Consider the following 14,899-nt stretch of genomic DNA (forward strand, 5'->3'; position numbering starts at 1 on the left):
GTACGAAGGAACCACAATGCAAAATGAGGGGGATTTAACAATTATTTGGGGAGTGAAAGCAACAACTGCAGTGAATACTTACAGCATTTGCTGGATTGATTGCTGTTCCAGACATGGGACAAATAAGTGAACACAGGCAGTTGTTGCTCCTGTTTCCATTTGCATCATATTTCTTCACCAAGCCTGCTTCCCAGACCCATCCGCTGCATCCAGATAAGACCATGACTGGGGGAATGAGAAAATGAGAGAGACAAAGCAGGTTTCAGCTCTGGTGAACTCTGCCAAGGTGGTTGGGCCCTAACAACTGTCAATTGGCTGCTGCGTGTTGATGCTGGATGCTGACCTATTTGGTCTACACAATGCAAAGGAATAACACGGGAGTGAGGTAGTAATGTACAGCCTTCCCCAACCTGGTGCCCGCCAGATGCTTTGGACTACAACACCCATCAGCTCTAGGCAACATGGGCCAGTGGCCAGGGATGATGGAAGGGTTGATGAAGGCTGTGAGAGTAGATTCTTAAGATTCCTGAGGTGTTAGAATAGATTCAACAATGTGATCTCAGTCTGCAGTTCAAAGAGGCAGATTGCATGTTGAGACCACATTGTTGGATGGTCCTGCAAGTTCTCGCTAAGTTCATTCATTGCTGAGCTAAGTTTTTGCTTCCAGGGTTTTATATACGGTATGTGGGGGAGCATTTGAAAAACAGTATTGTTCCACCTGCAGTATGAAATGGTGCAATTTACTCTGCTGCTATGGGATCTTAGCACCTCACTCTGCTAAGAGTCCCTTTGGCCTCTAGTTCTGAGTGCTTCTGCAGATAGTCTAAAACAGGGCATTTGAAACATAAAGATGTGAAATGATATTGGACACCACTGCTTTAAAATTCAGTCTGGGAACTGAGGCCAGGAGACCGTGGCTTTAATGTGGAGCATTTCAGCTTGGTACAGCTTTTCCTTCCTCTGTAACACAAGGAGGTGACCATAAGCTGCACCTGCAGAAATTATGCCCTCTAATAGTGAACTTGGGTGGTGAGTGACAACAGGTCCCCATGAGAAACATGGGGGAGATACTGGGTTCCTCAGGGAAACCTCAAGCCACAGATTGCTGTGTTTTTGAGGGAAGTTGAGAAAATGGAATGGAGTATCATGTGAGAGGGCATGACTGGCTGGCTGGCTGGAACACTAAATAGGCACCCTGGACCCTGCAACTTTTTTGTTGCAAGCATATTGTCCCTTGTACACAACTCTATAAAAAGTCCAGGAGCCCCATTGCTGGAGGCTGTGCTGGACTCAGGAAGACAATTGTGCAGTGCTTTGCGATACCTCTCATGTGGCGAAGTTGACCATGGGAAGCTAATGGAAGCAAAGAAATTGCCTGGGAAACAGCCAGGCCTCCAGCTTATTAGCAGATATGATAGGGAAGGATTTGCGGAGCTATTTCTGGCTGGGACTAAAGGACGCTTCTTCCCAGACTGATGAGCAATACCTGTTGCCTCCCTGCAGGTTTAGCTGTGACAGGAAGAATGGAACTGTTAGGAAGAATATTAGAAAACACATTGGCTGTGAGAAGTGGAAGATTGAGTCTCCTGGCTAGGATATGTATTGGCCTTCGCCAGCAGTGTGCATTTCAGATCTTTTGGACTGCAAATCCCATCAGCCCCAGGCAGCATGGCTGGGGCTGAGGGAGATGTAGTCCAAAACATCTGAGCTCTGAAGGCTGATAAATATACCATTAATATATCTGACCCTCAGAAACAGCTAATAACAGCATTAAAACTATAATGAAGCACATTGAAACTATGTTTGCAGTGGCCCTTCAAAAGCTACCCCCCCCAACAAAGAATAAAATATAAGTCACTGTCTTTAATTGAAGGCTTCAGGTAGCCCTGGGATTCTCCATCTGGCACCCATGACCACCACAGTAATGTCACACACCATCTTGGCACTCCTAATTTTTAATTATTATTTTTTTAATTAAGTTGGGAGTTGGTTGAGTTTTATTGTTTTATTATTTGAGGGTATTCATTGGGGTATAGGTGTTTCTGCTTTGGGGGAGGAGGGGGTTCTGAGCATCCCCAGTTTTTCTTACAATAAATGATTATTTTGTAGTGCCTGTGACACTTCCTCAGATGTCCAAAGGTGCCCCGTCCCCAAGTCCCAAAAGGTTGGGGACCCCTGATCTAGCCTCTGCATTGCTCGGAGAAATAAAGAGGTCTCTTGTTTTTATATCTGCAGCATTCGCATCCAGGGAGCACATTAAATTTGCCAGAATTAGAATCACAAAGCCTTGTGAAGTTCAGAATGAGACACAGGGTGGTGTCTTAGAAAATCAAGGGTGGAACATGATGGGATGGGGTGGCGATATACCTCTGTTATGGGTAGCGCCATAGCTGCTCAACAAAACAAGTGCTCTGTTTTAAACCTGATGAGATCAAATTTGTAGCAAAGGAACTACCCTATATCACAATCCCAAGCACTAGATCTGCAGCAGTCCAGATTATCTGTCCCTCACTTACCAGCATACAATTTCAAGGGCACCTGGAATTAGATGTGCTGTTTGCGAAGTATGTGTGTTTGCAGGTGTGGGGAAGCGAGTTACTTGGCGTCTTTGCCCTCTCTAAACCTTTTTGGCAGGTGACCTTGCTTGCCCTCCGGGCAGCAGCAAGCATGTCCGAAAACTGCTTCCCATTTCCAGCTGATTGCTTTCTCTGTCTCCCTGCACTTCCTTCCTCCTTCCTTCCCCCTCTCTCTGTCTCCAGCTCCCTCCTCCCCTTTGCATGGACAATGGCTCAGTCTCTGGTCTGTTGTCATTTTAGGCTCCAAATATCCCATCTTCTCCTTCATTATTTGCTGAGAAAAGCTGCTTATGCAATCTCTGCTGTTTCTCTTTGTTTGCACGCTTGCCAGGAGGAACTACTATTCCTATTCCTATTACCCGTAAGTAATTCTCATTCACTCGCGCTCGCTCCGCTGCTCGCTGCTCCCAGTTGGTTCCCTTTCCTTGTCACAGAAATGTTAAAGTACCATTTTGGGGGGCTTCAGGGGTGGGGGGAAACGGCTGCTGAAATAAAATGTAGAGACTCCGGAGGGAGGTGGGGAAGGGGTTTGACGCTGGAGGGGATCAAGACCTGGAATGCCTTTTGGAGAGGCTATATGCACCTCAAGAGAATACAACTCACCCAGCTTCCACCATGTTTCATTTAATGGTTTTTGCCCATCTGGAAATTAAACCTCTGCAACTGCTTATGTTGGATTCATCTCATGGAGATTAGGAGTGGGTAATATTCTTCAGCCCCATAGGCAACCTCATTTGGGGGAACAGTGTCACATGTTGGGGTTAGCTGTGGCCAGAGGCAAAAGTGGATGGAGCAGCAAATATAGATTTTCCTTTCGTACATCAGGGTTGTTTTTACCTGCTCCACCCAGGCAAGCAAGAGGCAGTCTCAGAATCTAGAGTTCAAGGGCACATTGCAGACAGACAGAAATACCCAAGGAGAGCGGAACAAAGCAGGGTAGATGAGGGGTGTGGCTTGGGAAGAGGAGTGGTTTGAGGAGAGTCCCAAGGGCCAGACAGACAGGACTAAAGGGCTGGATTCGGGGGGCCCACGCCTGACATTCCCCACCCCTAAGCTAGATATTGGTGAACTGTTGCAAGGTTGCCTTGGACTACCTCGGATTTCCAAAAGCAGAAGGAATTATTTTTCAAGCCAATCTAAAGCAAGCACATAAGCCCTCCAGGGAACAACGTCTCCCCTGGTCCCTTGGGCCATTACTGCAGGGATGGGGCACCTGTGGCTCTCTAGATACCATTGGTCTCCAACTCCAACCAGCCCCAGCCATTATGGACACCATTCCTCCTCTCTCCCAACTGCACACCCCTGATAATTCTGCTGCTCCCAGTGCTGCTTTTTGCCAGGGAAAAGAAAGGCAAAGGTCCTTTGAGGTGCTGGCAGTGAGGGCAGGCAAGGATGGGTGATGGTGGTGAGAAGCCTGCTATTCTTTTCCAACCTGAATTTTATTCCAAGCCAGATAAGTTTCCAAGGACTTGCCTCTCCTTTCAGGGAATCAAAGAAACAGCGGGCTTTGTTCCTGCTGAATATTTCCTTCTGATAGTGAAGCCTTTTCTAGCTTACACAGAAATGAACAAATCTCTTGTTAGTAAACACACATGCTTATAGATTTCTGTTTACTTATTCATTCCTAATTTAAGACCATGTTAAGATGCTTTTCACACCAGACCAGTCCCAGGGACATAATGATGCAGTGCTAGAAGAATTAAGAGTGCTACGTTTTATTTCAATTTTCTTCTGAATAGAAAGGGGTTATTTAAAATTGTATTCTTATTTCTATAGATGGTTAATATAGTGCATAAAGTTTAATAAATAGAAATTAATAGCAATGCATTTTTTATACAGTGGAACCATTTCAAAGCCGTTTGGGAATTCCTGCTCTAGACAATGATTTATCCGGTATAGAAATGTGTCCCAGTTTTAGGAAGGAGCTTTTGAAATCTGTGGCCTAGAAGCTTTGTAAATAAGAAGTTAAAAGCAAGGTGCACAGAACTAGATTCATTCCTCTCATTTATTTGCTTACAGTGTTTCTAAACTGCTTTTTAAAGCTGCTCAGTATGGTGGACCACAAAATCAGATTATAAGGAAAGGGATTTGGTTAAGTGTTAAGAAGAACACCGTGTGGCACAGGTTGTTCACAGCAGTGTAGCAGATCACCTTGAAAGGTCCGTTTCAATTTTTCACCTCTCCATTTATAAGCAGAAACTGGATGGCTACCCACCAGGGATGCTGTATCTTCAGATTTCCTACATCTAGATGACCTTTGAGCTCACCCCCAGTTCTATGATTCTAGAATTGAATATCATGAAACCAAAGAACAGAAGTGCATCGTTTGTATCCAAATAGCTTTAGTGCAAGTGGAAAACACTTTTTCTTCTGCATGAGTTTCTGCCAGTTTTCTTCTTCTCTCACAAACGAGAATACTATGATTGCTCTCCTCCTCCTCCTCCTCCTCCTCCTCCTCCTCCTCCTGGGTTTCAAACTGGTAACAAGGAGATCCAAAGATCCAAATAAACAAAATGAAAGGTGCAGAATTTAATTTTAGGAATTATCAAGGCTAAACCAGAATTCATGAAGTATAGAATGAAGAGTGGAGAGAGAACCAGGAAGCCAAAACAGGAAAGGACTGGGGAAATTTCTCCCACCCTTGCCATGAATCTCCAGATGCCTTTTCTTAGGATCTACCACAGTGTTTTGACTTTCACCTTGGCATCTTCAGTCTGAAATGCCTCCTCAGAACTGGAAGCCCTCCTTGGGAGTGCTATTATTGTTAGGAGCAATGAAAGGCAAATGATGAGGCATTGTCTCTGTGTTGGTACAGAGCTGAGCAACTTGCCTGATGTTAAAAGTCCTACACTTAAAATCACATTGGGGGACTGATCAATAGTATCGATCAGGCGTAAGTGGAGCATCACAAGGATAGACAGCGCCACAGATTCTGCTTTGTTTTGCAAGGAGGTGTCTGTGGGCTAAGTGTATTTAAAAGGGCCATGGGAGTATAAGTGGGCATTGCAGCAATTTTCCTGCACTGCCTGGGAGAGATGCTGAAAAGAAATTGGGGAAGGAGCTTCAGACCCACATTATTGTTCATTGGAGTTGTGCTAAAATGCCAGTTAAGAGCAGAGAGGGGGGTGACACTTCATTAGAAGTTATCTATTTAAGAAAGGCCACTGTCAATATACTACTACTACTAATAATAATAAATTTATTATTGCACCTCACCCATCTGGCTAGGTTTCTCCAACCACTCTGGGTGGCTTCCAGCAGAATATAAAAACATAATAAAACATCAAACATTAAAAACTTCCCAAGGCTGCCTTCAGATGTCTCTTTAGAGGTCAGCACCAACACTTTGAATTGTGCTCAGAAACACACTGGGATCCTTTAGGACTGGTGTTATATGGTCTCGGCGGCCACTCTCAGTCACCAGTCTGGATTAGTTGTAGTTTCTGAGTCATCTTCAAAGCTAGCCCCATGTAGAGCGCATTGCAGTTGTCCAAGCAGGAGATAACCAGAGCATGCACCACTCTGGCAAGAGAGTCTGCGGGCAGGTAAGGTCTCAGCCAGCATATTCCATGGGGGAGCTTTCACTTTTAATCGATCTACACCAAGGAGAATAATGGCATATAGATCTGCTGGAGGATGGATAGTGTAAGCCTGACTATCTAATAATCTCAAAATAGCTTCATTTTCTGTGGAACAGAAACATTTTTGAGTGGTCCCACATACTGGCTGCTTAGGGTGAGAAGCAGGGCAGGAGCCAGAAATTTTGTAGTGGTGGAACTTAAGGGGTGTGAAAACATGCAGAGGGATGTGTGTGTGTTTGTGTGTGTGTATAAAAATTTAAAACTTAGCTTTCTAACATTTTTAAAGAAGGGCTTAGGGCCATAGCCAACTAAATTCTATTCAGAGTAGAGCAACTGAAATTAACAAGCATAAGTTAGACCCTAATGTTGGATACAGCTCCTAGAATTAACTTGCCAGATCAGATGAAGTCTCTCTCTAATCCAACTCAAATGCATCATGGGCTCTCATCATGGGCAGCCCATCAATAAGGCGAAGCCATTTGCATCAGGCAGCAGGTCCAACCCCCGCTGCTGCAATGACACTGCTGCCAGCCCCACTGGGGTTTTGCCTGTGCCACCACCGCAGTGCCATTGCCCTCCCTGCTGCATCAGCTACACCACTGCCGCTGCATCATGGCGGCAGCGCAGCTGCAGGCAGGGGCACAATCAGGAGGGGGGGCCAATCCACCCACCCACCCATTTTTTTCAAGGAGGGGGGTGGGTAGTTCCCCCTCAAAATTCTGTGGCTATCATGCATATGCAATGTGCATATGCCATGCAACATGCTCATGTCACAGCTCTCCCCATAGCTGTCAACATTTCCCTTTTCTTGTGAGGAATCCTATTCAGAATAAGGGAATTTCCCTTAAAAAGGGGGAAACGTTGACAGCTATGGCTCTCCCCCACTCTGCCCACTGCTACTGACCCCAAAACTAGCATGGGGGGGGGTTTGTGGCGAACATGGTAGCGCTCTCTCTCTCTCTCTCTCTCTCTCTCTCTCTCTCTCTCTCTCTCACACACACACACACACACACACACACACACGGTGGAGAATACTTGCAGCAATTCTGCTAGGTGGCCTTTTTCTAGTGGGATTGGGGGGTGGGGAGACAAATATCAAAACATTTATCAGGAGAGATTTGGGCTTGGCTCTAATTACATAGATGCAATACCTGAGCAACCGGGGAGCTTGATGCCTCGATTGCTGTGTGATGCCTGCCCATTACAACGTAAGAAGCTTCCCCTGCAACCAATGTTCATGAGCCTCTCTTCATCCTCCTACCTGTAGAAGTTTGAAAAAATGTACCTATTGGGAAGCCCCAGAGCGGACCCCTTTGTCTGACGTGTGCCTGCTTTCCTCCTTTGTGATTTTGTGCCAGGAAACCAGTGAACATGGCCAAAGCGACGATCAACTACCGCAATGAGAAGACACACATGATGAGTGCAATTGATCGAAGCTTTACGGACCAAAGTACCCTGCAGGAAGATGAGAGGCTGGGCCTGTCCTTCATGGACACACACAACTACAGTAACAGAGGTAAGTTCCAGGCAAGCAGCTACAGGGAGTGACTTGGCTTTTACGCTCTGTGCTTGAACCACATAGACCAATGGGATTGGTGCTCAATAACAACATTGGTTTTGCTTAGATTACAGCCAACGTTTCTGCCCATAGTACCTTGCTGCAAGCAGTTCACAGATGCAGTAGAGAGCTATCTTGTTTGGCTTCTGTGGGATGTTGGCCCGTGTAACCACACAGGGGCAGCCACATCATCCAGGGTGGGGGAGAAAGGGGACACTTGATTCCCCTTGGCTAAATCCCAGCAAGGGGGTGTGGTGTCCCTTCCCACCATTTTGGAAAGTCCACTGTTATTCAACAAACTCTGAAGAGGAAGAGAGAGTGTCATGTTGCATGCATCCCATAACTGATACGTGCAGGGTGACTGAAGGACAGTCTTCTTGTTGCCCAGCCAGGTGTATCTGGTTGGAAATTATGGGTTGTACCGCTCTTCATCCAAAGATCACTGGGCGGTTACACATGCACATGTTTGTGTGGTTGTTTCAAAACTGTTTTCTATGTTGAAACCTGCCCTGTGTCTTTTTTTTTAAAAAAAAGTAAAGGGTAGGTAATTAATCTGATGTTGAGTAGGAAGAAGTGGAGGACCTTTGTCTCATCAGGGACATCTTCTTATTCAGGCTCCCTCTGACCTATTTAAGGCTGTAGCAAACCCATTCTGAGTTTATTTAAAATAAGAGAGATGACGGGAGAGAGAGTATCTGCAACACAGGGGCTATAGCCACATGAGTCATGTGGGTACTTGTCGCCCTCTGGGATATTCCCAGAATAGGAGGAAGTGTTTAAGCCCCTGGCTCATTTGCAGTCCTCCAAATTATGGTTTCGAGGTGTGCCTGAAGGCACCAAGTGAGTTTCATTTTGTTATAGAAGATTCAGATTTCATTTTGTTATAGAAGATTCAAGCAGAGGCTTGACAACCATATGTCAGGAGTGCTCTGATGGTGTTTCCTGCTTGGCAGGGGGTTGGACTCAATGGCCCTTGTGGTCTATTCCAACTCTATGATTCTATGATTCTATCACCCTGGAGCTCTGTGGCTTCATGCTCTGGACTTTGCCACAGGATACATCATCCTAAACACACAATGCCCCACGGTATCATGATTTAACCTTCATAGTCAAGTACTCCAAGGCAGGCTGTAAGTGCTTTGAGATTCCAGGCAAGCCCTCCTAGCCACCTCTGGATTTTGGTTTCTGTCTGGAATCAGTGGAAGTTCCAGAATTATATTCCCAAAATGCTATGGTGCTGGAAGGAAGAAAACACGAATGCTTATACAACAGACATTTACTTCCCCTATAGTCATTTTCTGCAAAAGCATAAACACTAAGAAAATGAGTGTTTGCTGTTTGAAGGCGTTATGTTAAAGCATTTGTGGTGTGGATTGTTTGTAGGTTTCAGACTGGGCTTGAATGGCAGTGTTTAGTTCTCAAAACGAATCCACAGAAGTACAGGTTTCAAAGTGCTCTATCCAGACAACTGTATTCCAACGTCTTGCTTTACAGTCTTGGGGTCAAATAATGGATTGGCCTAATGGGATTAAGAACAGCCACTGCTGCAATTTTATTCTTTTTCTGATGCAACTTTCAATGGGCACATCTTTGCTAAAAATAGAGCTACATGCTCTCTGTCCTTTGAATGTGCTTGGTGCTGGCTTGCCTCTGACCCACCTGATTTCCATTTGTTTGATTTGACCGTGACTGAATGTTTAAAAATCACAGGCAGTAATCTTATTTGAAATGCTTTGGTATGGTTCAGAGAAGAGGATCTTTATGGTTCCCTTCAGTTCCCATTGCAGTAGGATTCTGAGTCTTTGCTAGCTTGCATACGGTTGTAAAGGTAAAGGTAAAGGGACCCGTGACCATTAGGTCCAGTCATGGCCGACTCTGGGGTTGCAGCACTCATCTCGCTTTATTGGCTGAGGGAGCCGGCGTACAGCTTCTGGGTCATGTGGCCGGCATGACTAAGCCGCTTCTGGAAACACCGTTTACCTTTCCACCAGAGGAAGGTATCTACTTGCACTTCGACGTGCTTTCGAACTGCTAGGTTGGCAGGAGCAGGGACCGAGCAATGGGAGCTCACCCTGTCGCGGGGATCCGAACCACCGACCTTCTGATCGGCAAGCCCTAGGCTCTGTGGTTTAACCCACAGCGCCACCCGTGTCCCTTGCATACGGTTGTAGATTTGCCTAAACCAGAGATGGTGAACTTGTGGCCTTCCCAACTCCTATCAGTCCCGTGAAGGATGGTGGGAGCTGTAGTCTGGCAGTATCAAATAACATAAAGGTATAAGAAAAGCCCTGCTGAATCAATCCAAAAGCCCATCTGGTTCAGCACTCTGTTCTCACAGTGGCCAACCAGACGCCCATGAGAATCTAGAAAGCCATGGGTTCCTCAGCCTACACTTTGGCTCCCTTATCTTGTCCTCCAAAAATCTGCTCTGCATTGAGACTGAGACTAATCAATGGATTTTGCTAGTGGTCTGAACCCATAGATATAACCTCACCTGGCTACCTAGTAACCACCTCCCAGCAAGAGACTGGAATTCAGAGCACTGGAATTGTGGTTCCCATCTTGAACATGGCCAAGCACATTGAGGAACCATACTGAGAATGTTTGCCCTATTTCTTCCAGCCTCGCAGCATCTGCTCTTTAATGCAATGCAACCACCCCGCCCCAGTCAAAGCTGCAGCTTTGGGATTGGGATGGTCATGATGTCACAGTCCCTGCGATTCTTGGGAGCCAGTGCAAATATGGTCCTTAGTGGAGAGGATGTCCTACTTCTTGCAGTGACCTTTATTAGCAGTGCTGCAACATACCTGCAGACACACCCATGCTGCACTTTGTCTACCCTGATTTTCCAAGGTTCTGTATTATGCAATAAACTTTCAGGAGCACAGGGAGATCCCTCACTGTAGCTGCCCTTTGCCTTGTGGCAGACAGGAATGGCACAAGGGGCATGGAGCTAGCCTGCTCGTCCCTGTGCCAACCACCGTCCTCCATATGTGAGCATGGCACAAGCTAGATACAAACCCAAGAGCAAAGTGCTCTGGCCGGAAACCAGTATATAAATGTAGCAACTAACAAACTAAAATGGATATCCTTGTATTTTCCTGGGGCTGTTTTTTTGTTGATTTCTGATTGCGGCCGAGCTGTTGTGAACATTCAAGAGTTAACGCGGCAGAGCCTCCACTTTAGGCCGAGACTGATAATTTCACACCGGTGAATGCATTTCTATGCTGATTTAGTTGTAAAGTAATTCTTTCTGTGCCCCAGTTTCAGCCATATGCTAATAACACCTGCTATTGGAACTTCAAGATGCTGCCTTGCTCACATCTTTCCTCTGCAGACTACAAGATTAATATGGTTTGTACCATTGTCTCACAGACAATAGAAGCCCAGAGGGCAAGAGTTTCCCTGTTTTATACATCTCCGCAGGACTATTATTTTATTTTAGTTACTGCACCATTTCAGTTTCTTAGAATGCTCTTAACAAGACCAGTTTGTATGAACAATTTGTCTTCTGTGAGCATCTGAAAGAGCTTTCGGCCCAAATTTGCTGCTATTGCTTTCCATCTATTGAAGGCAATGGAATGGCGCTTGCTTTGACTGGCAGTGGGTTTAACCTTGTTCTTGGGAGGCCCTGTGGAAAAGGGAGTTTTCCAAAGCAATTGCCAGGGGGCTGCAGCCTCTTTCTACATGTACCCACATAAAACAAGAGCTCTGCCCTGACTTTCACACCAGCATTAAACTTAGAAGCTCCTGATATCAGCTGATCAGGGGTGGACTTTGGTTATATGGTGCCCTGAACAAGGATGAAATTTGGCTCTCCCCCCCAAAGAAAAAAATAATATTCAGTATTTTCACAGTAATTCATTCTGGTACAGTTGCTTTTTATGGATTTTCTCAGTAGGTTGGCTGTTAGCACCTGTGTTGAGAGACAAAAGAATGCCAGGGTGAAGTCCCCATTAGCAGGACTGAAACAATCTTCCCCGGGCTCAAGCCAGGGCAATGTATATGGAGGTCCTGGGCTACCCAGATGACAAGATCCCCCTCTTAACCTCATTGATGTGGTCCAAGGGAAAGCAGAGCAAGATGTTTGGCACCAGCTTGGCTGCTGGAGTTGCCGGAAGGAAGTGTAAAAGGCACCATCCAACCATCTTAGGGACTCCACTCTGGATTTTTGCTGGGTTTTCCCTCCTTTTTCCGCCTGAATATATCCCACAAGGCAGCAGAGATTTAGGACCAGAGTTTTCCTTCTCCTAGATGGGCTCCCTTCTCAGGTTGATGAACCCCAACTGCCGCTCACTTCCCTCTTCAGCATGTGCAGAAACCGCCTTCTGGGCGATTGGACCCAATGTTGGTCTCATCCGCTCAATCTGCAAGTGCCTGTCTTTGCTTGCAGAGGAAGTCCCAAACTCGCCGAGGGTTTGAGACCCATCAGCTGCCCTCACCTGGTTTAGCTGACCAGTTGAAGCCATTCCCCCTAGGTTCAGCACCTTCACCATCCTAAATCTGGTGTTGTGACTTTAAGGCAGCAATGAAGATTTGGCACACGGTGACACCAAGGCGATCATTTGCCCACAGTCTGTCTGGGGGCTTTGTAGAAGGCTGGCATCTGTTCCCATTTGAAAGAACAAGCAATGATTTGGCCTGAAGAAGTCCTTACTCTGAGTGGCCATTCAGACTGGGCCTAGAGCAAGGATGGGGAGGCTGTGTCCTCCAATTTCTGCTGGAGTACAACTCCCATCATTCCTGACCATTGGCCATCTTGGGTGGGACTGATGGGAGTTGGAGTCCAACAATATTAGGAGAGCTGTGTCTTTCCCACCACTGCCCTGGAGGCCAAGAAAATCAGCAGTGACAGCAGTAGCAGGAGAGAAATGGAGCCACTCAAGAAAAGGTGCCCAGCAGTAGCACAGGCCTTTATGCCAGTGGTGGGGGACCTGTGGCCCTCCAGATGTTGTTCCACTCCAATTCCTGCCAGCCCCAACCACCATGACCAATGGTAAGAGAAGATGGGAGATGTACTCCAGCACTCTCTGGGGGCCAGAGCTTCTCCACCTCTATTATATGTGTCCACTCAGAAGCAAATCTCATTTAGTTCAGTGGGGCTCCTTCCCAGGTAAATGTTGTATAGGATTTCAACCCCAAAACACCCTGTCCAGCCTTGCTCCCCCTCAAAATGGAGCTTGTGGCATTTTAATCAGCAGTGAACAACTACTCCTAACTAGGTTTGTTTAAAGCCCATGATTTATTTATTTGTTTGCCTGGGAAAGCACGTGCAAGATAAGATACATGCATAACGCTGTGTTCCTACCCCAGGGAAGCTCTGAATGGCTCATTTCCCAGAGATCGGGAAAGGCTAATTTTCCCGGGGAATAAGACATTTGCCACGGCTTCTGTTGTTGCGGTAATGGTTTCTGCATGCTATCTGAGCCCCCTTGTGCACATCACTCTCGTACAATTTCCTTTACATGCTTGCCCGATACATCTCTGTGGGCTTTTAATTACCAAATGCACATGTTGCCTTCTGGAAACCGCAAGCAAAAGGGCAAGGAGGGAGGCTATGTGGTGACATTTGCCCAGAAGATGAATAGATGCTGGAGCTGTAGGATTGAGCCCAAAAGGATTATTATGATGAAATGTTGTTAGGGCAACTACTTCAAGAACTCTGCCATGCAGGGGAGTTGCGACTTGAGGATAATGCTCTGAAAGGGAGAGAGGGAGAGAGGGAGGGAGAGAGAGAGAGAGAGAGAGAGAGAGGCACTAAGTGAGATGAAGAGAACTTCAGGATACAGGAGGTGTGCAAGTATCAAGAGAATTTAGCAACATTAAGATGCATTCCCAGAATTACTTAGTGCACATTAGCTGTCTTGAACATTGCTTAACTACCCTGCCCAACTTTAAATGAGAGTGAATTTCCAGGGGAAAATAGAGGAAACAAGGATTCTAAACAGTGATGCCACTGAAGATTAAAAATATCAGGCTCCAAATATGGATTTATGATTTTGGGGGGATTCTGAATACAAAAGTACACAATACATACCATATTTTATGACGACATCGCCTGCCTCTCTCAAAATGGCCTATGGCTCATGTTCAAATAAAGCCTAATGACCAAAGATTTGTATCCACCAGGAGCTATGCATTTAGTACTGTGGGGCCAATTATACAGAACTTTCTTTCAATTGAGGACAGACAACTGGAAGCTCCCTACTGAGTTTCTGGTGTCTACTAAATACCCCTTTTTTATTATTCCCACCAACATTTTGACTGAAGTCTGATTTCAGAGTTTTAACAGATTTTTATTTGTATTGTATATTTTGTAAACTGCATAAATACAATGGTTGTTAAGCAGTATGTAAATAGTTTAAATAAATAAAATAATCACATATACTTCAAGAAGAGGGCATGCACAATGTAAGTGTAAACACCCTCAGCCTTACCATTTTGGAGTTGGGAAGCCCTGCCTTGTTTACAACAGTGCCTTATCTTGCTGCTGAGCTATATATGCATACTGGAAAGCACCTACACATGTGCAATAACTGCACATTTAGAACTCTCAGCAAATATCCCCCCTTTTTTCAGTGTTTTCCAATTCTACTCATAATTCCCGTGTTGTTTCTGAATACTGCTGAAGGCAGTTTGCCCTTCTCTAATTCTAATTTGGGTTAATGAATGTGAATACAGAACCAGGAAGGGTCTTTGTGTGGCCTAGGGAGAGCTTTATCCCTAGGGAGGTCCCTTTGCTGTATAATTGGTTTAAAAGCCCTGGTCTACCTTGTTGAGAGAGATGTTGAGTTAATTCCACTCAAGATGAGTGGACCTCATTGACGTCAGTAGCATCATATTACTGCCATTACCAGAGAGATCAGTACTTGATCCCAGAGAAGAAATTGCATTTGTGAACATCTCCATTAATTTTCTATTTTTCAAAAAAAACAACCCACTTTTAAAAAATGATATTTTACCAACACAAACATTTGTATAAGTTATTTTGAACCGATCACTGGAGAAAAGAGACAAAATGGCTGGAGTATATTCAGGGTTGTTTCTTTTTTAATGATTTTTATTTGATTTTACAAATTCATTCACACACAAAATCACAAATTATAAAAATTACACAAGATTCTTCCAAATCTCTAGACTTCCCTCCTCCCCTCCATGGGTTCCTTAATTAACCTTTTCAACTA

General features: G+C 45.3%; 1 protein-coding gene across 9 annotated transcripts in view; it reads left to right on the forward strand.

Annotated features, from left to right (window-relative positions):
* Positions 1-14,899, forward strand: part of PTPRU (protein tyrosine phosphatase receptor type U) — a 368,985-nt gene that overhangs the window by 280,870 nt on the left and 73,216 nt on the right. For 5 of the 9 annotated variants that reach the window (XM_077932039.1, XM_077932040.1, XM_077932041.1 and 2 more), the window contains exons 15-16: positions 2,908-2,937; positions 7,516-7,673. In XM_077932039.1, coding sequence (XP_077788165.1) covers positions 2,908-2,937; positions 7,516-7,673 — 188 coding nt within the window. The remainder of the gene's footprint in view (positions 1-2,907; positions 2,938-7,515; positions 7,674-14,899) is intronic. The other 4 variants (XM_077932043.1, XM_077932044.1, XM_077932045.1 and 1 more) reach the window with 1 other exon arrangement.

This window comes from Podarcis muralis, chromosome 7 (genome assembly GCF_964188315.1).
Source record: "Podarcis muralis chromosome 7, rPodMur119.hap1.1, whole genome shotgun sequence".
Taxonomy (NCBI): domain Eukaryota; kingdom Metazoa; phylum Chordata; class Lepidosauria; order Squamata; family Lacertidae; genus Podarcis; species Podarcis muralis.